Raw genomic sequence first — 25,731 nt, 5'->3', positions numbered from 1 at the left:
TCCCTTTAGCATCATGAGCACTACTATTTCATGGTACAGGTGCCTCCTTGGCACACCGTCTCAGCTTCAACTCCAGGGACTTACTGGGTTGTCATCAATGTCCTTGTGCTTTAAGTCCTGTGGTGGATTTTTCACTGTGAATGAGAGTAGCTGGATTTTTAACTTACACAGTTCAGCATCACAGTGCCCAGAATCAAGGAATTCCAGGGCAAAGTGCGTTTCTGTTACCTGCTGGAAAGCAACAAGCTCTGGCTGGCCCTGAACCAAGGTGCTGTCAGCACAGCTCAGTAGGTTGGGGCCACAGGGTCACAGGGGCTGGAAGGGACCCCAAAAGGTGATTGAGTCCAACCACCTGCTGAAGCAGTTCCCTACAAGAGGTCACACAAGTAGGGATCCAGACAGACAGGTAGCAGTCAGAGAATTCATGCAGCCATCTATATGGGGGCCTAGGACATGGTGGAGCTGCATGGGACACAAGAGGTGGATAGGGCTGAGGTATGCTGCAGGACGTAGGAGGTGTTACTGCCTGTTATGGGACCTGGCCATGGCTATCACAGCGTGCAGCTCTGGGGGACGCTGCCTGCACACAGGGCTTGTGCTAGAGCTCTGTTCACAGGCAGTCGCTGCTTCCTGAGGCAGTGCAGCAGGGTGGTGAGGCGGACTGCCAAGCACACATGAATGGAGAATGTCTGTGAGCATGCCTTGGCTCTACAGCCAGGTAGATGCTGGCCTCTGATGCCAGGCTGCTATGAGGCACTCCTGCAGGGAGATGGCTCCGAGTACCAGAGAGCAGCCAGGGAAATAGTATTATGCTGTGTAATAGTGCGAGCTCCTCTGCTTCTCCCCTGTTCCCAAAACCCCAGCCAGCTCCTGTGGCAGAAAGCTGGAGTTCAAATCACTTCCTCTGCGGAACTGTCTTAGGACAGAGACTGTGAGAGTACAGGGAAGGTTGGGCTGTTCTGGAAATACCAGCATCCCTGGCCAGACAATGTAGTGTGCTGTAGAGCTTCTCACTGTACAGTGCTTTAAAGCAGCTGACACGCGTTTTAGAGTATCTTGGGAGTGATAAGCGGTTCATTTTGAAGGAAAGATGTTACTAATTTGCCACATGGTGCCCATCCTGGCCATCATAGCAGCTTAACCATTTCAGTTGTGTTTCCATCTGCAGTGGCTTTGAGTGCCACCAGGTAAACACTATCGTGGCACACAGCTGGAGTGCAGTGATACAGGGCAGTTCTCCTGGTGTGATATTCAGCATGGAGCCAGAGTACAGGTAACTCAAATAAATGTTTTAGCAATGTGAGAGGTCAGATTTATGCTCTCAGATGAGCAATCCCAGCTGCTGCTAACTGTCCTTATCGTTAGATCCCTCACTTAACACCTTCCTCTTGCTCCCTGACAGCCTCAGCTTGATGCTTGAGTCTCTAGATGGATTCTGATGTGAATGACACAGGTTTATAGTCATCCCATCCAGACTCATGCTGCACTTCACCTGTGGCTCTCCAAACCAGATACTCATGCTGTGCTGCACACAGTGATGTTATGCACTCAGTGGCTTCTGCCCAGCCTGCCCCGTTAACCTCTGCAGACAGCCAAACCCTGCCCTGAACTCCCTGTGCCAGATCTTCATGGTAGAATCATGATATAATGGCTCAGGTTGGAAGGGACCTCAAAGATCATCTAGTTCCAACCCCCTACCTTTGATAGGGTTGTCAACGACTAGATCAGACTGCCCAGAAACCCATCAAGCTTGGCCTTGAACACATTCAGCTTCCTTGGACCAGGAACTCCAAGCATCTCTAACCCAGTGCTGCTGGTGCTGCATTAGAGGGAGCTGGGACAGGAGAGAGGGAAGAGGCTGAACGGAGAGGGAGGCAGTGGGGTCAGTCCCCCAGAGTGTGTTCTGGACAGACTGCTGTCACAGCACCTGAGGCTGTGAGTGCTCTGCAGAAAGGAGGAATCCTGATCCCTGCTGTGACTCCCAGCAGCGCCATAGGGCTGAGGAGCAAATCCATCCCTCTGTGTGGAGCACAGCGCTCGTGGTTGGAGCACAGAGCTCATGGTTGGAGCACAGCGCTCATGGTTGGATCACAGAGCTCATGGTTGGAGCACAGCGCTCATGGTTGGAGCACAGAGCTCATGGTTGGAGCACAGCGCTCATGGTTGGAGCACAGAGCTCATGGTTGGAGCACAGCGCTCATGGTTGGAGCACAGCGCTCATGGTTGGAGCATGGTGCTCATGGTTGGAGCACAGCGCTCATGGTTGGAGCACAGCGCTCATGGTTGGAGCACAGTGCTCATGGTTGGAGCACGGCGCACATGGTTGGAGCACGGTGCTCGTGGTTGGAGCACAGAGCTCATGGTTGGAGCACAACGCTCATGGTTGGAGCACAGAGCTCATGGTTGGAGCACAGCGCTCATGGTTGGAGCACGGTGCTCGTGGTTGGAGCACAGAGCTCATGGTTGGAGCACAACGCTCATGGTTGGAGCACAGAGCTCATGGTTGGAGCACAGCGCTCATGGCTGGAGCACAGCGCTCATGGTTGGAGCATGGTGCTCATGGTTGGAGCACAGAGCTCATGGCTGGAGCACAGTGCTCGTGGTTGGTGTGCTCTCAGCTTTTCCCCTCTCCCACAAAGGTGAGCCCAGGTCTCCATGCAGGAGGGCTGATGGGGGTGCTGCAGGTGCTGACCCCCCTCCCAGGGGCTGTGGGTGCTGGGCTGTAGAGCTGGTGAGGGGCTCCCCCAGCTGCTGCCTCTGCTCCAGGGGTAAGAAGGTGAGGTCTGATGGAGGGGATGTGTCTCCTCCTGCTTCACTTTGCCTTCCCTGGCCCAGCAGCCGCTGCGCTATCCGGTTGTTTCTCCATCTCGGAGGATCTGGTAGCGGCTCAGGTTGGGGGCCCTGCCCGTAGGAAGGAGCTGTTTGTAGCCCCCAGCTGGGCCCTTTCCTTGGCGCGTGTGCAACGTTCCTGCGCTTCTTGCTCACGGGAGCCGAGGCCCCAGCGCTGCTGCTGGGAGGAGCTGTGGCTGACGAGGCCTGAACTCCACTTCACCCGGGCCTGGCCCAGCTGCCTCCCTCCTGGCTCCGCGCTCCAGCTTTGTTCTCCACTCAGAGCTCCCAGCTGGTGGACGAGCCACGGACAGTGATGCTGCGGTCAGGGAAAGCTGTTTTCTGCTAGGCTGAGCTGCAGGGAGCCCAAGGCAGAGTGGGACCTTGCAGGCAAGGAGCTGTTTTAATCCCCCTGCTGTGTCTGTACTGCTGTAAAACCTGTGCCTCAGGTTTGGGTGGGCCCAGTTGCCAGAGGGCAGTGCCAGCCCTGGAATTCCTCATAGCCCAGGGGTGCTGGGCACAGAGCTCCGAGGACGGGATGGAACCTGGGACGTGGGGAAGGAGGCTTTTCTTCCCAGCTTACAACAAGCCTGCAGAAGAGAACAAGCAGAAGGCCAAATCTAGCAGCTGCAAAAGCATGGGTTGTCCCTGGCTGGCTGCTCGGGCTGGGTGCAGTGGGGATGCTTGGCTGCTACATTTTTGGCATGTGTGCTTTTCTGCACCCCCTCCCATACAGCCTTTTCCTTTGCTAAGGGAAGTCAGTGGATCTGGGTCACGGATGTTGCCCCAGGGGTGTGAGAACGGAGGTTGCACCTGGAACAAACCACCCCTGGTGTGCAGACACCTGTGGCCGCACTGCAGACAGCGAGCGTGGAGCAGCTCATGTGAGTCTGACAGCCTGTGCTCCCCAGCCCCGAGTCTTCTTTTGGGGACCTGCCAGCACAAGCTGACCCCAGTGTGCCCCACTGCTGCCTGCACATTGCTCCAGGCACCCATGGGCCATCCAGGGAGTGCTGCAATGGGAGTCACCTTGTGTTGTAGGACAAGAATCAGAATCACCAAGGTTGGAAAAGACCTAAAAGATCATCCAGTCCAACTGTTCACCTATTACCAATAGCTCCCACTAAACCACGTCCCTCAACACAACATCCAGGCGTTCCTTGAACACCCCCAGGGTTGGTAACTCCACCCCCTCCCTGGGCAGTTCATTCCAGTGCCTGGCCACCCTTTCTGAAAAGTCATATTTCCTAATGTCCAGCCTGAATCTCCCCTGGCGCAGCTTGAAACCATTCCCTCTAGTCCTATCATTAATGATATGAGAGAAGAGGCCGGCCCCCAGCTCACTGCAACCTCCCTTCAGGAAGTTACAGAGAGCAATGAGGTCTCCCCTGAGCCTCCTCCAGGCTGAGCATTTCCAACTCCTGCAGCCTCTCCTCATATGGCCCCATTGTGCTCCAGACCCCTCACCAGCTTGGTTGCCATCCTTTGAACACGTTCTAGGGCCTCAATGTCTTTCTTGCAGTGAGGGGCTCAAAACCAGATGCAGAACTCAAGGTGCAGCCTCACCAGAGCTGAGTACAGGGGTTTTATCACCTCTCTGCTCCTGCTGGCAGCACTGTTTCTGATGCATCAGGGCTGATGGCAGGGCTGAGGAATAATGGTCAGTCTGCTTCAGTGTGGCCAGTCTTGAGAGCTGTGCAGTGGTTGTGGGCCGTGGAATGGAGGGCAGCAGTGGGTGGTGGAGGTGGAGGTGATGGTGGTGTTGGGCTGGGTCCATCTGCTCAGGCTGCTGGTCTCATTGGTTCTCCCTTGCTCACATAGTGCCTTCCCCCATGCAGGTGACAGCTACTGATGCTGACAGCGGCTTGTTTGGGTCCCTTTCCTACTCTCTTGGTTCTGGCATCGGCAGTGTGGTCCCAACGCAGTTCAGCATTGACAAGCACACAGGGCATCTGTGCACTGCGCAGCCTCTGGACCGCGACGAGGGCACGTCTGCTTATGATTTCACCATCACTGCTGTCGATGGGGTGAGTGCTGCAGAGGTCGTGGGTATGCAGTGCTGCTGTCTTAACACCATACAGAAGATATAGTTGCTCTTGCCCTGCTCTTTGCCCCGTCTCTAATCACTGAGAGGGCAGTGAGCTGCTGGAACAGGTTTCCCCAAGAGGTTCTGGATACCTCATCCCTGGAGATATTAAAGGCCAGGTTGGATGGAGCTTTGGGCAACCTGGTCTAGTACTTGATCTAGTGGTTGGCAACCCTGCCTGCAGCAGGGGGATTGGAACCTGTTTATCCTCGAGATCCCTTCCAATCCAAGCCATTCTATGGTTCTATGGTCCTTCCACAGGGTGGCTTGAACTCCATGGTGTATGTGAAGGTTTTCCTGGAGGACATAAATGACAATCGGCCGGTGTTCTACCCACTGGAGTATGCTGCCAGCATCAGCACACAGAGCATGCCGGGTACCGCTGTGCTGCGTGTTACTGCCCACGACAAGGACGAAGGGATACATGGGAAAGTGACCTATCGCATTGTGCTGGGGAACTCCCCCCCCCTCTTCTCCCTCAACAAGGACACAGGTGAGAGTGAGCTCATGGCCAGCCAGGGGCAGCACCAAGCAGTGTGATGCAGGAAAATGTGAAGACCAGTCTGACAGTTACTGCTTGGCCATTTCAGATGTACATGATGCTACCAGAATGTCTATTGCTCTCCTATCCCATCTTTGTTCTGGCTTCTTGATCCTCTGGCATCCCATTCTCAGTTTGTGACTCCTTATTTCTTCTGCTTGCTCTCTTCTTTCCTCTTCTTCATTGTCATCCCAGACTCACTACACCTTTCCTCCTGCACAGCGCCTGCTTTGCCCCATCAAGCTGTATCCTCCATAGATTTTTGCCCCTACCAAATTCCCTCCCTTCCCCTGCTCACTTTACTCTTCCTCCTAGTCTTCCTAGTCTTCCTCTCTCCTAATCTAACCTTTCTCATTGACTCCTCAGTGTTTGCCTTCTTTGGCCACCAAAGCCAGAACAGTTTCTGCTTTGAGAAGTGTGTACACGGTTGTGTGATGCCAGGGGCTCTCAGAAGGACAGGGTGGTACCCTGTGCTCACTACAGGCATCAGGTCTCCCCATACTAGTCCCCAGACTGACAGAATGTGTCTGGGATGAAACGTGCCTATTGGCCACCTTAACACAGGGCAGCCTCCTGTTTAGGAAGGTCATTCAGCTCTGTATTTCTTCCAGGAGCCTCCTTGCAGCACAGATCCAACCTGCCCTTGCTGTACCCTGGCTCTCTCCCTGTACCCCACCTCTGAAATCCTACACCATCCTTCCCCTTCCCCAAGACTTGCTCTCTGCCTTGCTTACTGCAGCCCTCACAGCTGCTTAGCTGGGGCTGGGCTTGAGATTGAGAAGGAAGAATTTCAGGAGACTTCCCCAGGGAAGATTTGTCTTCTTTACTCTGGTTCTTCCACAGCCAGTTGCCCTGTGACACACACTGTTTGCTGCCCCTTTCAGCCTTTTTGTTCCTTTGGTGCTGGATGGTGGGCAGGGCTGTGGGCACGGTGCGCTCTGAACTGCTCTCTTTCCTAGGTGTCATCTCTCTCTCGTGGTCCCTGAGCGGTAAAGCCAACACCCTCGTGCAGCTGGTGATCTCTGCAGAAGATGGAGGGGGGCTGCAGGCGCAGCCGAATGCCCGAGTGAACATCAGTGTGGTGGAGGGCACAGTCTCACCCCCTGTCTTTGAGCAAGCTCAGTACTTCTTCACGGTGCCGGAGGACATGCTGCAGGGCGCCAGCGTGGGGGCTGTCCGTGCCCAGAATCCTCCTGGTAAGGGTTTGGCCCTTTTTGGCCCTTTCCTATGCAGCTCTTTTCACTGTCCCTGCATTGTCTCAAAGCACCAATACTACGTGTGCTCAGAGAGCAGCATCCTCCTGGGAACTCCATGCACACTCAGAGGCACACACATGTGAACACGCACCCCGTGTCACTCTGCTCTGGTGCACGTTCCCACACATGTTTATGTGCATACACACAGAGGTGCCCATGTGCCTGTGCATCACACACAAGTGCACAGTGCTGCTGTACACCTCCGGAGCAGAGCCTGCTGCAGACAGTGCTGCCCAGCTCTTCTGCTCCCTGTAGCGGGCCGAAAGCCAGGTTCGCAAATAATTCCTGTCTTCATTTCCTTGCCTGCAGGTCATACTGATGACATCTTTTATTCCATCTCCTCGGGGGATCCTCACGGCTACTTTTCCATTGACTCTGACTCTGGTCAGCTCCACACCAGCTTGCCTCTGGACCACGAGTCTCAGGCAGTCCTGGTTCTGGATGTCCAGGCCCGAAGTGGTTCCCCCCCAGCCTATAGCAACACCCGTGTGAAAATCTCTGTGTCAGACGTGAATGACAACGCGCCAGCATTCCCATCTCCCTCTGACTCCATTCTGCTGCCAGAGGCCACTGAGCCCGGGACTACAGTGTACACCCTGCAGGCTGAGGACCGTGACAGTGGTGCCAACGGGCAGGTGAACTTTGAGCTGGTGTCAGGCGGCGATGGCACCTTCAGCGTCGAGCGCTCATCGGGGGCAGTGCGCCTTGTCGGGGCGCTGCAGTATGAAGCCAATGCAGCCTACAGGTTGGCCATTGTGGCCCGAGACAACGGCGTGCCCCAGCTCAGCTCCACCTTCACACTCCTGGTGCACGTGCAGGCTGAGCACGACAACGGCCCCATCTTTGACACGCTCACCTACCGCGTGGAGGTGCGGGAAGGCGTGCCCGTCTCCACCCGCTTCCTGCAGGTGCGGGCCCTGGCGCGGGATGCAGAAGCTGTGAGCCTGACTTACCACTTGTGTGCAGATGGAGATGCTGCCAGCTTTGGCATCATGTCTGAGAGCGGGTGGCTGTATGTCAAAAGCGCCCTGGACCGGGAGACGCGAGACCTGTATGTTCTCACAGTGCTGGCGTCTGCGGGAGGCGGTGGCTCAGGGGGGGAGGCCCGGAAAACAGGGACCAGCACCGTACGGATCAGCATCACTGATGAGAACGACAACAGCCCCCGGCTGAGTGAGGAGCGATACTTCTTCACTGTTCCTGAGAACCAGGCTCCCGGCAGCAGCGTAGGGAGGGTGATGGCGAGTGACCGGGATGCTGGGCAGAACAGTCGTCTCACTTACCGCCTGCTGCAGCACGACTCCAGCTTCCTCATCCACACACAGACAGGTGAGAGTCCCCCTGGCCGAGTGAGGTGAAAGCTCAGAGCATGTTGGCAGTGATGCAGACCAAGCCAGTGCCACCACAGATGGCATTGACATTTTCCTCCCCCCGTGGTGCTGGGCTCCACAACAAGCTTGAGTGTGGGCCCTTCTCTAAAGAGATTTTGGGGCTGAGCTTTCCCCATTTCTCCCTTGTAGGGGAGCTCAGCACCAAGCACAGCCTGGACCGGGAGCTGCAGTCCAGCTACCAGCTGCTGGTGATTGTGCAGGATGGGGGAGCACCGCCCCGCAGTGCCACGGGAACCATCTATGTCACTGTGCTGGATGAGAATGACAACGCTCCTGTTTTCCTTCATATCAGTGGTGGCCAGGAGCTGCCCGTGCAGGTCGGTGGAGCAGGATGAGGCCCTGGTGGGCTGCGCTGCGGGCTGGGGGCAGGCTGGGGAAGGGTGTGAGCAGAACAGAGTCCCATGGTGAGAGATGAGAAGGCTGGCAAGGGCTGCTTGCATGCAGCAGTCAGGGCTGTCTGGCAGATCTCAGGGGGTGGTTGATAATATGTTAATAATATGTTGATAATATGAGCATATCCTTGGGAAATACAGACCTTGTGCACAGTGGGTGAGGCCTGCAAAGGGCTCTGGGGCTGTCAGGACCCAACGGTGGGCAGAAGGTCTGGGTTCACACCTGCCTGCAAAGAAAGGGAAAGTGAGAGGAAGCCCTAAACCTGAACCGGTGGCGCCAAGAGTGGAACACTGACAGGGCAGCATGGGGTACATTTGTATTCTGGGTCTCAGGACCGTCACAGTAGCCACTTTGGTTCCTGGGAGGTCAGGAATGTGCTCTTTAGGTTGTTGAGAATCTGCACTGGGACCCTGCCCAGTTTTCTTTTTAAGAGCAGCGCAGTGGCCAAGGTCAGCCAGGGCTGAGGGTTGTGCTCTGAGTTATGTCTGTGCTGCTGAAGGGAAGGGGAGAGGACCAGGCCTTGTCCCCCAGCACTGCTCTGCTTGGCCCCTCTGCAGTGATGTGTGGCCAGGACATAGCAGCACAAGGGCCTGAGTGATGAAATGCCTGTTCTCATCTCTCTATGGAACTGGAAGCATCTGCAGCTGAAAGGATGCACTTGAACTGCACATTAAAGCATGGCAGGCTGCCTACTGAAAGACCTTGGTGATGGCAGTGCTAGCGCTCGCTGTCTGTAGTCTGCTGAGTGTTCTGGAGGGGGGGGTGAAACTGCAACATACGTGTGCAGCACTGCAGTGAGCCCCAGCATTTGAGTGTTTGAGAGCCTGGGAGGTCTCTCTTCTTGCAGAGGTACCACAAAAGCGTATGCATCCTTAAGGAGATAGAGCACGGCTGAGATGGGAGAGTGGGTAAATGTGTTGAGAGTCTGAACCAAATTCTTATCTGTACACTTTGGTTTTAAGCTCTCCTGGTAGGAAACACTGAAAGAGAAGAGTGAAGCACTGGAAGAGGTTGCTTGAATGATCTAGGTGTATAAGAAAGGCTTGGAGGAAAAAGGAAAAACGAAATGATAAGCATAAACTTGGTGATTTATTGACAACGTGCTCAGTGAACTTTTCATGTTCATGTTCATAAGCAAAGCAGAGGGAGGTTTCTGTACTGATTCTTTGCTTTAAGCAGGAGCTGGATTGGCCTTTTCCACTGGGGGTTTGTGAGATTTGTTCCTCAGGCACGTGGGCAATGTGTGTCAGGTCCGGGAGGGTTCACACAGGGATGGCAGAAACAAATCCTGTGTCTTCTTCAGCAGGTCCCTCTGGGGAGCAGTCAGCAGGAAAAGGAGGGAGATCAGAAAGGGGTCAGTGTCTGCTTTCACAGCAAAGACGTCACTGGGGAGTGCCCAGGGCTGCTGCTGGTGTCCTTCCTATTCAGCATCTTGTTATACCCTCAGGACAGGTGGCTGTTTGCTGACATTTCTGGTTTATTTGTGGTAATAAGGGTGAGGTCTTCCAGTGAAGAGCAGCAGAAGGATCTTTCACAGTTCAATGAGGAAAGAAGATGGAAGATGGCATTCATTGTTTCTAACAGTGGAAAGAGATAACACACGTGGCAAAAAGCAGAATAAATTTCACCCTACGCAGTGATGGGCTCTGAAGTGGCTGCTGAAGCTTGGGGAGAAAATTGAGGCATCACTGTAAATGCGTGTTGAAAATGTCAGCTCAGGTCTCGGCAGCAGTCAGAAACGCTGGGCTTTATCAGAAAAGGAAGAGGGACTGAAAGAAAACCTCATTATCTCCAGTTGCGCGTACGCTCTGCTCTGCCCCCATTGCACTGAAGTAGCAGCAGTGCTGAAAAGGCTTGAGAAAAGAGTGTTAATGTGATCTCCGGTAGGTAATGGTTTCCATGCAGATAGAAAATATTCAAATGTTCTTTGGCATGATAGAAACTGTGGGAATATCTATCAGAGGTGTGCGCCGAGCGGGGCAGGGAAAGCTGTGTGGAAGTTAAAGGCCCTTTTTTCACCATACAAAAACTAGGCAGCTTGGTAGGAAATGACCGGGCAGCAGGTTTAAAATAAACAAAGACGGAACTTTTTTTTCATGCGGAGCGTAATTAAAACATGAAATCGTTGCCAAAAGTTGCATGGGTTCAAAATTAGATGAATTCATGGAAAGAAAAAAATCCATCAAAGTCTGCTGAACAAAAATACGATCTGCGGCTCAGGAAGTGACTTTGCCACAGGCTGCTGGAAGCTGGAAAGTTTTCACAGGAGAATTATTCCATACGTACCCTGCTCCTTGCATCCTCTCTATATACACACTGCTGCCACTTCGGAGTGATGCCCCCCGTCCCGGTGGTTCTCTGAGCTTTGGACCAGGCTGGCAGTTGCAGCAGCCTCCTTGGAGAGCAGACATCTGCCCTGCATGAGCCCTGCATGAGCCCGCCTGGTGGTAATCTTACTGAAGCTGAGGTTTTTGCAGAGGCAGCGCCGCTTCTGCTGTTGTTTATTCCTCTGTTTGAGCATCTGAAATGGCGTTTCCAATGGAGCCTGCGTGGATGATGCTTGTTTAACTCCCCCGCTGAGTCACTGCTTTCCCAAATGGAGCTTGATTTCTGGTGGATGGGCTTTGTGCACAACATGGGAGCCCTTTGTATCGCAGTTGAAGGCCGTTAGGAGCAGCACGGGGAGCAAGCCCTGCCCCAGCCTGGTACAGAGGGGGCCTGGGGGCTCCTCTCAAGCACAGTTCTGCTGAGAGGTGTCCATGCAGATAGTGCTTCTCATAAACAGCGAGCTATATTTAGAAGGTCCTCTGCCTCCATCACTGCTGCAAAATGCTGTTCCAGATTCCTTGATCTAGTAGTTAGAAACCATCTCTTAATTTCCAGCCTAAACTAATTTCTGACCACTTTATACTCATTTGTTCTTGTGCCAATATTGTGTTTTTGCTTAGAGAGCTCTTCTCTCTCCTTGGAATTTCCCTCCCCTTTCCCCAGTGTTTACAGAGTGCAGTCACATCACTGCTTGGCCTGGATAAACAAGTCCAGCTCCTCTTCCCCCCTCTTCCCCCCCAAAGCACCACCAGCGTTGTGCCAACAGCTTGTGCAGCAGCGTTAGCACATGCTTCTTCCCAAAGGCCTGCAGCCTCTTTGCTTAGATTCTTGCATGGATTGTGTTTGTCTTTTGCATGCATGCATGCGTTGAAGTGGTACCACACAGAGGTCAGAGGGCTGGATCTGTGAGCATGATTTGTGCTGCAGGATGAGAATTGGGTCTGTGACAGTGTTGTACTGATGGGGAACAGACCGCAGAGTCTGTGCTGAGCGGGGCTCCTGCTCTGCTGCTGAGGTGTGGGGAGGTGGAGGAGTCTGTGCCGGAGAAGGAGCAGTCTGCCAGCAGGTGTGGGGCTCTGAGGGTGCCCAGAAGCTGATGGATGGGGAGGGGCGGTGATGGGGATGTGTCCATTTTATAGCTGTCCAGGAATGGAGCTTCCATGTGGTGCTGCTCCATGTGGCTTCTGTCAGGAAGCCCAGAGTGTCGGGTTAGCTGAGCACAGTGCACTGACACAAAATGGTTGTCTTAAGTGCCTGCAGACAGCAGTGTTCACTAGGACCAAAGGAGAGAAGGGAAAGGCCGTGAGAGTCAGAGCATGTGGGTGCAGGAAGAGCTGCCTACTGCATTTCCACAGATCGTGAACCACCCTGTACTGGCTGGTGGGAGCTGAGGGGGCTCTCTCTGTTTCCAGGATGAGTGGCCTCTGGCCCAGTTAGTGCTCAAACATTTCGCTCTGAAGGGCTCTCCTGGCACAGAGGGAATTTTCCTCACTGCAGATTTCTTGGGTGCAACATGGGCAGTGTCCCTCCGTCACCCTATAGTTCATCACTGCAGTGTGCAAGAAGGGTGCTGAGATGGACTAAGCAATGTGGCGTCACAGGTGGTGGGGCAGGACCTCCCTCCGCCTGTTTGGCTGCAAACCTTCCCCATCTCATCCAGCCTCAGGCACAGCCTGTGGGTCTTGGCCAGGGGGCTGTGGCCTGGTGAGGTGCAGGATGGGTGTAGGAAGGCTTGGATGCGGTGCTGGGGTTTTGAGGATGGTGTGAAGGATGTCACTCAGTTGCTCCCTGTGCTGTGCTGCAGGTGCTGGAAGAGAAGCCGTCGGGACTTCTTGTTGCCTCCCTGCAAGCCAAGGACCCTGACGAGGGTGAGAATGGGACCATCACCTACTCACTAATAGGTATGAGCTGCCGGCCTGGCTTTTCTGCCTCTGCTCCCTGCCATGTGGCTGCGTCCCTCAGAGGCAGATGGATGCTCTGCCACAGCACATTCTCTCCTGCATCCCCACATGCCTCCCCCCTCCCTCCTCTCTCTGCAGCATTTCACCCTCTCTCCGCAGGAGCCTGGGCAGAGCGTTTCACGCTGCACGCTGCCACTGGGGAGCTGCGGACTGCCACGGTGCTGCGCCGATCCGACCGTGCTGAGTACGTCTTCACCGTGACAGCCAGCGATCGGGGCATGGTGCCCTGCAGCACCTCAGCCGTCGTTCGTATTCAGGTACCCAGCGTCCCAGCTGCTCTTGTCCCTGCACCACCCACCCCTTGCTCAGCTCTCGAAGGACACCGCGTAGCTCCTTGGCAGCATTCCTCTCTACCATCCTTACTCTCCACCACCTTCTTCCCAGAGCAGCCACTGCCTGTTGCTTCAGCCTTACTGTCTGTGTGGAGGACCCAGGATGGGAAAGGTTGGGGTCTGGCTGCCGTTGTGCACATACCCTCATTCACAGAGTCATCAACATCAGTATTAGTGGTAAACACTTGTCTTCTCCAGGCTTGCACAGCCCGCCCTGTCCTGGATATTCTGTTGTGGGGGAGATCTTAGAATTCTCCTGCCTGGAGATATTAATTCTTCCTGGTGTGTTTTTTCTCCGGACATGTGGGGTTTTCTTCATGTCTGCCTAACTGTGGTGCTCGCTGTCTGGTGCGTTGGCTCAGATAGCAAAGTCCTGTCTCTGTTGTTAGTAATGAGCTTAATTGTACAGAGGACTCCAGTTTCCCCCCAGCCATGCACTTTCATGGTGTGCCGTTACACATCCTGTCGTGTTGTTGCAGTTCCCATCACCACTTGATGTACTTGTTTGATGTTCTGCTGCGCAGAGAGTTCAGGCAGTGCCCTGTAACACTGTCAGCGAGCCCATCATGTACACAGCTTTCTTTTATTATTATATTAAGTTAGACCTGCTGTATTTCCTTTGTGCTCGAGGAGAGAAGCCCTGTGCTGGACTGGCACATCTGCCTTTAGCCATTCCACGACACGTTTTAAAAACATTTCCTTTTTATGCATGACTGTAGCTGTTCTTGTCTTTGAAGTTCTTCTGCGGCCTTCGAAGTAATGAGACCAGGCTGAAGTGCTTGTTGGCATTGCGGTGATGGAGCTATTTGCTTGACAGTCCCTGGTTCTGATACTCCTCCAGGTTGATGGTTTTTCTGGATTCTCTTTTCCCCAGCTCTTTCACATGAGTGCGCTGAGTTTTTCGAGACACGTTCCCATCAGATGACACTGTTGCTTTTCACTGTCATCCCTGAATTAGTATCAGTATCTTTAATTAGAGTAATAATAGCATTTATGTATCTTTGGATCATACTAAGCTACCTTCTCTGTACCTCATCTGATTGTTCCTTCTCTTCAGAACTGTTTCTGCTGGCATCTGTTTCATTACAGCACCTAACCCACTCACAGGGTCACAGCACGGCTGAGGCTGTAGGCGCCTCTGTGTCCATCTGGTCCACTCCCTCTGCATGGCCACCCCGAGCTGTTTGCTCGGAACCACAGCCATGATTTTTGAAGGTCTCCATGGATGGAGACCCCACTGTCTCTCTTGGCAGCCTGTGCCAGTGCTCAGTTACGCACCCCATACAGAAGGACTTCTTGGTGTTAAGATGGAATCTTCTATGCTCTCAATTGTGCCCAGTGCCTCTGGGTGCCACAGAGAAGAGCCATACACTCTCTCTTCAGATACCTGTGTCACCGGTGCCTCAGACCTTCTCTGCTCAGTCAGCAGCTCTGTCCTTACCTGCCGTAGCTCCCCAGATGAAGCTTGTCTTTCACCCTGTCAAGCTTTTGCTCATTCTCCATGTATTTTTCAGGCCACAAGACTTGTGACCTGGCTGCCCTAAACCCGCAGTCTGTATGTCCCTACTCCACTGGCTCCCCAGCGTCCCTCCCAGAGCGTGTCCCTGACTGCTGCCTCTCCTTATAGGTGCTGCCATCCTCCCGCTTGCTGCCCAGACCCGATGCTACCGTGCTGACGCTGCAGCCCCTGGAGGGGGTCAGGCCCGGCTCTGTGATCGGCTCAGTGGCCCCCCCTGATGCCCCTGCACGGGGACAGCTGACCTACACGGTGGTAGGAGGTGGTGGGGATGGCACTTTTGTTGTTGACAGTGTGACAGGGGAGATCTATGCTGCCCGGGAGCTGGATTATGAAGCCGGGGCACGGCACACGCTGCAAGTGAGCGCTGAGGACACGCAGCATGGCTACCCATCCAGCCGGCTGGTGCTGGTACAGATCCACGTGCAGGACTGCAACGACCAGGCGCCCACCTTCCCCGAAGACCCCATCACCATTGTGGTGCCTGAGAATGCGCAGGCTGGCTCATCTGTCTTCACCTTCCAGGCTCTGGATGGGGACGGGGTGGGCCCGAACAGTCAGGTGCGCTACGCCCTGCTGCGCCAGGAGCCCCCGGGGGCCCCTTTCCAGCTCGACAGCCGCTCGGGGCTGCTGAGCCTTCGGCAGAGCCTCGACCGTGAGGCTGTGGCCTCCTTCCTCCTGGTGGTGGAGGCCACGGACCAGGCCCGCAACGTCAGCCAGCGCCGCTCGTCTGCTGTGACAGCGCGTGTCTTCGTGACCGACGTGAACGACAACGCGCCCGTGTTCCTGTCACCCGCTGCTGTCAGCGTCATGGAGGACCGGCCAACAGGGTTTGTGGCTCTGCACGTGGTGGCCCAGGACAACGACCTGGGAGAGAATGGGAGAGTGAGCTACTCGCTGCGAGCAGGCAACAGCGACGGCCGCTTCCACCTTAACCCCAGCACAGGTGAGAGCCTGGGGAGGGTGCAGGGTGGCACTGGGAGCGTGAGGCACATGTGGAGGTGTTGCACGGTGCACAGGAGAGCGTGGGCCGGAGAGCTCAGATCACCTGGAGGTGTGAAGAACTTGTGGAGTGCACACCTAGCTGGGGTGACCCTGCTGTCTTGAGACCTGGCCGTCCCTGGCTCCATCCCTGCAGACTTGCAGCATCTCTGTCCTGGGAGTGGCTGGTCTCGGAGCCATATGGTCTCAGCTCACCCCTCTCCCCGTGTCTGTAGGTGCTCTCTCTGTTGTGCGGGCTCTGAACCGTGAGGAGGTGGTGCAACACAACTTGACTGTGGTGGCTGCTGATCACGGCTTCCCACGCCGCTCGGCCACGCAGCTACTCTCCATACTGGTGATGGATGTCAACGATGAAGCTCCCACCTTTGAGAAGCCTGAGTATGAGGCGCAGGTCATGGAGAACCTCCCAGCTGGCAGCCCTGTCCTGCAGGTGCTGGCCACAGACCGGGACCTGGGTGAGGATGCAGGGCTCACTCAGGGTCCTTCTGGAGACACAGCACACAGGACGGGATGTGCTCCCTCCTGCCTGTTTTGGAGCACGTTTGACCATGGAGGGAGGGACTATCACCTGGCCTAGCAATGAGGGATGGGACAGACCTGGGGAGAAGCTGAAGATGAGAACAGAGACTGCAGTTCCCTCTGTTTCCCAAGTCAGTGCCCTTTGTTCTTTGTAGATTCCTTGTCCTGTCTTCCACAAACTGAACAGTGCTGAGGCCTCCCTCCACCACACATCTCTCCCCACACCTTTACTTGCCAAGGCGTGAGATCACCCCCTTCCACAGTGTGACCCCTGGGAGGGAAGAAGTATAGGGCTGTGAGCCGAGTGAGAGGTTCTTGGTGTTGCTACTGGGTTACCTTCAAACATGCTCCTCCTGCAGGTGCCTACGGGCAGGTGACCTATGGAGGTCTCTCTGGGGGGCCGTTCTCCATCCACCCGCAGACGGGTCTCATTGTCACCACACATCCCTTGGACCGTGAGGAGCAGGAGCAGCACGTGCTGATGGGTATGTGATGTGCTGTGCTGGTGCATGGGAGGGAGCAGCAGGCATTGGGGAGGGAGAGGTGGAGAACACGGAGCAGGCAGATGCACTTTCTCCACTGTTGGGACAGAGTGGCATTGCAAGGAGAACAAGACTTGGGAAGTAATGGGGGCTTGTGGGGCACACAGAGTTGTTGGATGATTTGAGCATACAGAAATGCCCGTGCTCCCATTCTTGGCTACCCTGTGACTGCCTGGACAGGTGCATGTGATGGCATTGCTAGCAGCTCCCAGTCTGTGGTGTAATCTGCAGCACTCTTGCTGTGTTCCTGCAGTCTATGCCCGGGATGGTGGCCTGCCCCCCAACCTCTCCAAGGCAACTGTGCGGATCACAGTAGGGGATGAAAATGACCACACACCACAGCTGGAGAGTGAGTCCTGCTCTGTGGAGGTCCCTGAGAACCAAAGCCGTGTGGCACTCTACACCCTGCGTGCCACTGACCCCGATGGAGGCGAGAACGGGCGCTTAGAGTACCGCGTGGCAGGTGAGAGCACAGGGACACGGGGAGCTCTGTAGCTTCTTTCTTAAGGAGAGTAATGGCTGTTCACCACGGGTTGCCAGGAGTTCTGGGATGCATCACCTGTGGCAATTCCTGTTCTGCATCATTGCGCTCCTGCCCTGGACCACGAGTAGCTGTTCTCTTCTGTCACCTTCTAATTCCTGTCTGTTTCCCCAGGTTCAAACTAGCTTCATACCTCTCTTGCTTGCTCTGGCCTGTGGAATTTACAGATTGCCAAGTCTTTGCTGTTATGCCATGTCTTACTGTGGCGTGGCACTGTTCTGTGAGCTGGTGGAGTTTCTTCTGGCACGACACACATACTCACACACACACACTGGGGCCTTATAGACACCAGCTCATTCTACCATCCCAAGCAGCATAGTCCAGGACCCTCTCTGTGCCAATTTCAAGTTTCAGTCACGCTGTCTTGCTAATCTTTCTCTTTTCTAGATGGAGATCCTGAGCAGGATTTCATCCTAGACCCCATCTCTGGTGTCCTCTCCACTGCACGTGCCCTTGACCGAGAGCAAGTTGCTTTCTACAGCCTCACAGTAGTGGTTCAAGACCACGGCACGCCACCACGCAGTGCAACCATGTCAGTGAACGTGCGGGTGTTGGACTTAAATGACAATGCTCCTGGTTTTGCTCAAGCCAGCTATGTGGTGGAGGTGCCCGAGGACTTGCCAGTTGGTTCCCTGGTGCTGCAGCTGGAAGCTGAGGATCCTGATGAGGGCACCAATGGGCAGGTCACCTACTACCTGGGCAACGAGTCCCTGGGCATGTTCCAGGTAGAGCCACAGACTGGAAGCATCAGAAGTGCCCAGGAGTTGGACCGGGAACGCCAGCCAAGTTACAGCTTTCTGGCCAAGGCTGTGGACTCAGCACCATGGGAGCCCAAAAGCGCAGCTGTGCGTGTCACGGTCACGGTGCGGGATGTCAACGACCACGCTCCTGCCTTCCTGCACAGCCCAGTCACCGTCACTTTGTCTCGCCACACGCCGCTCAAGCAAGTTGTGGCCACCATGAGGGCAGAGGACAGGGATGCAGGTGCCAATGCCTCCATTCTGTATCGCCTTGCCACCCCGAACTCAGCCTTCTCAATCAACTCCTACACAGGGGATATCCAGCTGCTGCAGCCCCTGAGCTCACTCAGCCAGCGCCAGCGGACACTCTTCATCCTGGCCACCGACCTGGGGCAGCCAGCACTTTCCTCTACTGGTGTGGTGGTGATCCATTTGCAGGAAGAGCCCTACCGGGGGCTGCGCTTTCCCCGCAGCACCAATGAAGTGGTCCTGCCAGAAAATGCTGCTCCAGGTATCTGCTGGGCAGAGTGCTCAGCACAAGCTGGGATGGAGTGGGATGGGATGGGATGGGATGGGATGGGATGGGATGGGATGGGATGGGATGGGATGGGATGGGATGGGATGGGATGGGATGGGAGGTGGGTGCCAAGCTAGAATAGTTCCATAAGCTGGAACTCAGACAAGGGAGCACTGCAGGGTCTTAGGAAGTTGTGTTATGCTTTGGGTAGACCCAGGGGATGACAGGGCCTGACTGGGGGTGATAATCCTGTGAGCTTTTGCCTCAAGATGCTTTGATCACAATGCACCCAATAGGTGCCCAGTTGCTGCTGGAATGGCTGCAGGGTTCAGACTGAGACCATAGAAGGGTCATAGACAGGCCCCAGGAGTGTTGTCTCCCAGCCCAGAGTTTACCATTGGTTCTCACATATTTTGACAGCAATGTCATCAGGCAGGGTTGTGTTCCTGTGGTATAACATGTGTTACCACCCTGATCCTTAGTGTGCCCTGAGACTGCTGCCCATTCAACACTGCTTCCTTTATCTCCAGGTACTGCTGTCACAAGCATCCAAGCTGTGCACATGGGGGGCTCTTCTGGGCGCATCACATACAGCATTATCAGCGGCAATGAGAAGAATGCTTTCCTTATCCAGCCCAGTTCAGGTACAGCACCAGAACCACACAGGTTGGAGTCGTCTGTGCTCTGTCAGTGCCTGCTCAGCTATCACAGTGTTCAGGGTCCACCAAAAGCACAGGAATTCAGTTTACACCTCTATACTACTAAATTCAATAGTGTTAGTATTCATGCTAGACGCCATCCTGTCAGTGTCCTGAGGATGCTAGTACAGTTCCTAGCAAAATACTGGTTCCTGCTTATTGGACCTTTCCTCCAAAATTCACAAGCCCTGCTCAGGGGTTAGCAGAGGCCACGACCATCGTTAAGAGATGATCTGGATGTGCTCCTGCATTAGACAGCAACACTACGGCCAAGTGACACATCCCAGGTGGGATCTCGGATCCAGGCAGCTGGGCTGCCATGTCTTATTCTCCAGTGTTCATCTTAGCTGCTGTGACTGCAGCACTGCTGGGTGGTCATGGCTGCATGGTCCCAAAGGTGACAAAAAATGGTGAACAACTCACTGACCTGTGGGTGTTTCTAAGGGAGCCTTCCCTCTGCACCACTGTGCTCTGAGCAGTCAGCAGATGCTGAACATAACAGTGGTGTTTTTGGGTGGTTGATAGCCCAGTAAAGCAGTGAGGCAGGCTGCAGGGTACTGCCCAGTGATTCTAGGCAAGCTGGTGTTGGTTGCACCACAAGCTTCGAAGGGCAGCCTTGGAAGGGCTACATTTCCCCTGACATCAAGGAAGTCCTGGCTGAGTGTGAGGGGAGGGGGGACCTTGCTTGCCCTGCAGTTTGGAAGAGGCTGGGATATGAGAAGGTCTGCAGAGCACAGAGGTCAGGGATTGGAAGGGACCTCAAAGGATCATCGAGGAACACCCAGATCTGGTCACACAGGAACACATCCAGGAGGGTTTTGAATGGCTCCAGAGAAAGAGACCCCACAGCCCCTCTGGGCAGCCCATTCCAGTGTTTCCTCACCCTCACTGTGAAGTTTTTTCTCATATTTATGTGGAACCTCCTCTCTTCCAATCTGCACCCATTGGCCCTTGTCCTGTCATTGGATGTCACTGAGAAGAGCCTGGCTCCCTCCTCCTGACAATCACCCTTTACATATTTATAAACATGAATGAGGTCACCCTTCAGTCTCCTCCAAACTGAAGAGCCCCAGCCCAGTGGTGTCACAGAACATCCCCTGCCATGTCCCTGTGATCCCTGTCCTGTCAGATTCCTGCTTGTTTCTGGGCTGTGTGTGCCAGCAGTTCCCCAGCCACCCTGGGCATGCCTTGGCTGTGCCTCGGTTGCTGTTGCACTTCATCATCAGTGAGGAACGTTCCCTCCACCAAAGTGCCCAGAACACAGGATTTTTCCCTTCTCAGGTCTCATTTGTCTGCCTGGGGAGCACATCTCTGCTTTTTCCTTGTGCAGCAGGCTGCACACGGTGACTGGATGTGGGTTCTGGAGCACCATGAAGATGGGGCAGGCACAGGGCAGCTCAGTGTGGCTCTCCAGCCCCCTGGCTGCCAGCAGTGGCACACGGTGCCCTTGGCTTTAAGCTGTGCTGCAACAACGTGCCAGTTTCTCCTCGTTATGTTTGGATGCATCACTGGGAATGCTGCCAGTCATTAGTATAGAATAGCATAGCACAGCATAGAACAGAACAGAAGGGAACTACAAAGACCACTGAAACCAAATCCCTGACCACCTCAGGGATAAACAAAAGTTAGAGCTTATTATTGAGGCATTATCCAAAGCCTCCTGAACACCAGCAGGGATGTGGCATCGACCATCTCTCCCTGAAGCCCGATCCAGTGTCTGACCAGCCTCATGATAGAGATGTTTCCTAATGCCCAGCCTGAACCTCCCCGTGCCCAGCTCTGTGCTGTGCCCATGCACCCTGCCTCTCCCCTGGCCTTCCAGTCCTTTTTTATCAGTTTTGTTGCCCTCATCTGGATGCTTTTGGGTAACTTGGCATGCTTTTGTATTGTGCAGCCCAGAACTGCACACAGTAGTCAAGGTGAGGCCACACCAGTGGATCACTTCTTTTGACCGTCTGGCTGTGCTTTGTTTAATGCACCCCAGCACACAGTTCTGGCTGCCCGGGTACACTGCTGGCTCACACTGAGCCTGCGGTCACCAGCAGCCCCAGGTTCCTTCCTGCAGAGCTGCTGTCCAGCCTGTGCCTGCTTCCAATGTTACTCCATCCCAGGTGCCGAACCTGACATTTTCCTTTGTTTAACATCATGCTGCTGCTGAATACCTGATACACTAATTACCTACATCTGTTTTAGTGGATCTTTTAGGAGCCCCATGGTCTTATCATAGAATCACAGAACGGCCTGGGTTGCAAAGGCCCACAGTGCTCATCCAGCTCCAGCCCCCTGCTGTGTGCAGGGTCACCATCCAGCAGCCCAGGCTGCCCAGAGCCACATCCAGCCTGGCCTTGAATGCCTGCAGGGATGGGGCATCCACAGCCTCCCCAGGAAACCAGGACAGAATTGTGTCATTGCCAGAGTCCATGCTTATGTGGATGTGTGTCCTCAGGCCCCTTGCAGGAGAACTATTTGCAGCCCTTCAGTCTCTTTGTATGGATTCAGAATAGACAAATAGTGCAGATAGCTGACTTTAGGCTAGGGCTTGATGAGCTAGCTCTGCAGTATGGGGCTCGACGTGGGGCAGTTCTCATCTAAACTGGCAATTTCAAGCTCAGGGAGGGTAGATTTAGGTTAGATATAAGGAAAAAAACTGTTACAGTGATGGTGGTGAGGCACTGAGCAGGTTACCCGGTGTTGTGGTTGATGCCCCATCTCTGGAGACTTCACAGACGAGGCTGAATCAGACCCTGGGCAGCCTGATGGAGCTGTGGTGTCCCTGTGCAGTGCAGGGCAGTTGGACTGGATGGCCTGTAAAGGTCCCTTCCAACTCTAAGGATTCTGTGATTCTATGATTCTATACCAGATGATGTTCCCACTGGGAAGACTATTGCATGCTTTAATGTTAATGGAAGGTGTCTGTCCTGAGCACTGTGCAGAATTTACCAGCAGAGCATCTCACTGTGGCTCGTGAGAAGGTTTTTGGTTTGAAGGAAGCTCAGTAGGCTTCTGCTTAGAGTTAGGGTACTGGTTAGGCTGCGGTTGGACTTAATGATCTTCAAGGTCTTTTCCAACCTGGGTAATTCTATGATTCTATGATTCTGTTTGAGAATGGATAGACTGACAGAGGGATGGACTAAGTGCAAGGGAACAACAGCGGTGAGGGCCAGGCATGCTGGTGCATCACTTGCCCCTTCTCCCCCCACCCTGCTCTCTCTCCAGGTGCCATCTCAGTTCAGGACTCCAGCAGCCTGGATTTTGAGGCCAGCCCTCGGCTGCGCCTTGTGGTCCAGGCAGAGACAACAGCTTCCTTCGGCTTTATGGCCATAAACCTCAATCTGCAAGATGTGAATGACAACTTGCCACGCTTCCAGCTGCAGAACTACGTGGCATTCATCTGGGAGTCGCAGAGCTATGACTCCCCAGTCATCCAGGTAGCACTGGGGGCAAAAACAGGGACAGCAGTTCCCCTGGCTGCCTCTGTCAGGAGGAGGAGGTGGGCTGTGCCTAAGGCTGGCACCTGTGGATCCATATGTCTAGCTTTGGAGATCCGTTGTTTACAGGGCTCCAGATTGCACTGCTGAATCTCTCCTATGGCTTTGCAGGTCCTAGCAGATGATCTGGATCAGGGAATGAATGGGCAGGTGACTTACGCCATCAACCAGTCCTTACCAATGACAGGCTTATACCACATCGATCCTCAGACCGGCACCATCACTACGGCTGCCATCCTGGACAGGGAGATCTGGTCCCAGACACGGTGAGTAGGGCCAGACCAACTTGTACCACAGATATGAAAAGGACGTAGGAGCAGCATCCCTGGGGATGCAGAGGGTACTTTGCTACTTGGTGCCACACCACTATCACTAAATAGCAGGAACCTGGACTAAGTGGTAACCTGGGTATCAAATGAGGGTGTGACAGATGGCCGTGAGATGAGCCTGAGCTCAGCCTGGCCTTTGCAAATCTGAGCAGGCTGTGGAGGGGGCAGTGGTCTCTTCAGTAGTTGCATCCGTTTCCTTTCCTGCCTGTTTAATCCAGGTTAGATCTGTTCAATTTCTGCCCACTCCCACACATTCCACCCTCCTGCCCTACCACGTGTCCCCCAGCAGCTGTGCATTGTCCTCAACCCTTCTGCAAATCCCCTTGCATTCACTCCAGGTCTTATGGGTCCCTCACCACACGTTCATCCTCCAGTCAAACCACAGCCATGTAAGATGAGTTTACGTCCTCCCCTATCTCTTGAACGTAAGAGAGCATGGCACAGATACAAGGAACAACTTCCCCCACCTCACCCAGACCTCATTCCCTTTGCCATATCCATGCTTCACTGCTTCACATCTACCTCCCCTTTTCCAAGGCCTGGAAATACCTATGGTCCACTCAAAGCGAGGCTCCCTGTGTTCCCTAGTTCCCAAATATGCCCCAAACACTGACATCTGTCCCCTGCTCCCCCCATTTGCTCTGCCCGGCTCTTCTCCCATACACATCCCAGACTCCTGCCCCTTTCACAGACTGAAAACGCTGTGGGTGCATCCACTGCCCTCCCCTTGCAAAAGCCCCCAGCTGTGCATGTGTACATGCCGTGTGTGTGCATTAATCCACTGCCTACCAGGTGCTCCATACACTTGTGCCCACATGCGCAGCCTGCTCATATGTTCTAGGTGCTGGACGAAAACCCGCTGCCCTCTGAATACACACCCAGATGTGCATCCTGTGCTCCTGATAGGTGCACATCCATCGACCCTCTCCAGACGCTCTGTACACATCCATTGCCCCATACACTCCAGATTTCTGTGCACAATTTTCCTACAACATGTGCATACTTCAGCCTGTGCACACATGCAGTGTCCTCCTGCTCCAGATGCTGTGTGTGTACACTGGTCGTGACCCTCGTGCTGTGTCTTTGTGCTTTCCTGCAGCCTGGTGGTAACAGCGATGGACAGAGGGACGCCCCCTCTGGTGGGCTCTGCTACGCTGACAGTTGTGGTGATGGACATCAATGACAACAGCCCCACCATCCCATTTCCGTGGGAGGTGCGGGTCCCAGAAAGTAAGTGCTGCTCAGCCCTATGAGGTAATGTGTCACTAACAGCAGGATGAGAGTTGTGGTGGATGCTTGTGGGTGGGAGAGAAGCCCCCAGCAGGCCTGTTCCCTCGCTGAGGGCTGGCTTGTGCTGGACCTTTGACTGTCCTTCACTGAGCCCCCCAGCACTGCCCCGTCTGTGACGTCCTGGTGCCATCGGGTTGTGCAGCTGCGTGTCTTGAGGGAACCAGCTGAACTCAGCTCCTCCCTGGCCCCAAAGCACGAGGGCTCTGGTTGCACACCCCTGCCCTGCCAGCTTCCTGCCCCTGGCGTTCATTCCCTGTCCCCCTGCCTGACTCCCAGGACCTGCCCCTTCACCGTCAGCATCTCCCTGCTGTCCCCGTGTGAGTCGGTGCCTCTGAGGAGATGGGGATGCTGGCTCACGCCCCACCTTTCCACAGACATGCTGCTTGGCACCCAGATCGCCCAGCTGACAGGGAACGACGTGGACTCTGGCCCAGCACTCTCCTACACCCTCGTGCTGGATGGTGATGCTGTGGGCACGTTCAGTGTGCTGCGCTATGGGGGGCGCATTGCCCTGACGGGGCCGCTGGATTATGAGCAGCGCAGCCACTACACCCTCACACTGCGAGCCTCTGACACCCGCCACGAGACCGAGGCCAACCTCACCGTCATCGTGGAGGACATGAATGACAACGCACCGGCCTTCAGCCAGGCCTTCTACCAGGTACTGCCCACATCGCTCATGAGCATGTGTGTAATAGACTGTGCTGGCTGACCCAAACAAGCCCCGCTGCTGCCCTTGTGTCCTGCCTGGCTCTCCTGGCCTTGTGGGGCACAGAGATCACTTTGAAGAGGGAATTGATCCTATCCTGATCCTTGTCCTTCTGGCCCACATCCTAGCACCCCTCCTGCTGTCACTGCAGTGTGGTCAGAAGGCTGAAACCAAGCACACAGCAGTGGGATCAGCAGAGAAAAACATCAGTACCTAGATCCTCTTGTAGTTCAGAAGTCGCACAGACTAGGCTGTGTTCTATGCATGTGGGAAAGGTGCCTACAGGTGCCACCCATGGCCTTGGTGCAGAGATGGGAAGTCCTTGGCTAGCATTGCACTGGGTTACTCTGGCCATGACTACCCCAGCCAGCTCCAGGCTTTCTCTCAGCCCCACTGGCCAGCTCAAGGAGAATGGGGACAGCGCCCACATGAAGACCCGGTGCTGACCAGGGCTTCCTCCTCTTCCAGGTGACATTGCCAGAGCACACTCCTGCAGGGACCATCCTTCTCACCGTGAGCGCCACCGACATGGACTCCGGCAGCAACGGGGACATCACCTTCCACCTGGCCGTGCCCAGCCTTGACGTTGCAATTGACCTCAGCAATGGTGCGTGGGGCTGGCTGCTATGGGGGGGCTCATGCTGTGGGTTGCTCCGGCAGCTCCTGCAGAGGAAGGGGCCCTCGTGCCCCCCTTCACCAGGCCTGCCGTGACCAAGGAGGCAG

The 25,731-nt window shown here is 54.8% G+C and overlaps 1 protein-coding gene across 2 annotated transcripts in view; it reads left to right on the top strand.

Annotated features, from left to right (window-relative positions):
• The window catches only part of DCHS1 (dachsous cadherin-related 1), a 69,649-nt gene that overhangs the window by 38,842 nt on the left and 5,076 nt on the right, over positions 1–25,731 (top strand). For both annotated transcript variants that reach the window (XM_032442289.2, XM_015852535.3), the window contains exons 3-20: positions 4,668–4,856; positions 5,177–5,408; positions 6,416–6,652; positions 7,022–8,041; positions 8,233–8,420; positions 12,629–12,725; positions 12,885–13,042; positions 14,745–15,579; positions 15,851–16,090; positions 16,514–16,639; positions 16,950–17,159; positions 17,625–18,488; positions 19,025–19,138; positions 22,409–22,620; positions 22,792–22,946; positions 24,109–24,239; positions 24,674–24,960; positions 25,477–25,615. In XM_032442289.2, the coding sequence (XP_032298180.2) occupies positions 4,668–4,856; positions 5,177–5,408; positions 6,416–6,652; positions 7,022–8,041; positions 8,233–8,420; positions 12,629–12,725; positions 12,885–13,042; positions 14,745–15,579; positions 15,851–16,090; positions 16,514–16,639; positions 16,950–17,159; positions 17,625–18,488; positions 19,025–19,138; positions 22,409–22,620; positions 22,792–22,946; positions 24,109–24,239; positions 24,674–24,960; positions 25,477–25,615 (5,434 nt within the window). The remainder of the gene's footprint in view (positions 1–4,667; positions 4,857–5,176; positions 5,409–6,415; positions 6,653–7,021; positions 8,042–8,232; positions 8,421–12,628; positions 12,726–12,884; positions 13,043–14,744; positions 15,580–15,850; positions 16,091–16,513; positions 16,640–16,949; positions 17,160–17,624; positions 18,489–19,024; positions 19,139–22,408; positions 22,621–22,791; positions 22,947–24,108; positions 24,240–24,673; positions 24,961–25,476; positions 25,616–25,731) is intronic.

This window comes from Coturnix japonica, chromosome 1, assembly GCF_054131305.1.
Source record: "Coturnix japonica strain WE chromosome 1, WE-NBRP24, whole genome shotgun sequence".
Classification (NCBI taxonomy): domain Eukaryota; kingdom Metazoa; phylum Chordata; class Aves; order Galliformes; family Phasianidae; genus Coturnix; species Coturnix japonica.
This window is presented reverse-complemented; position numbering and strand designations above follow the sequence as displayed.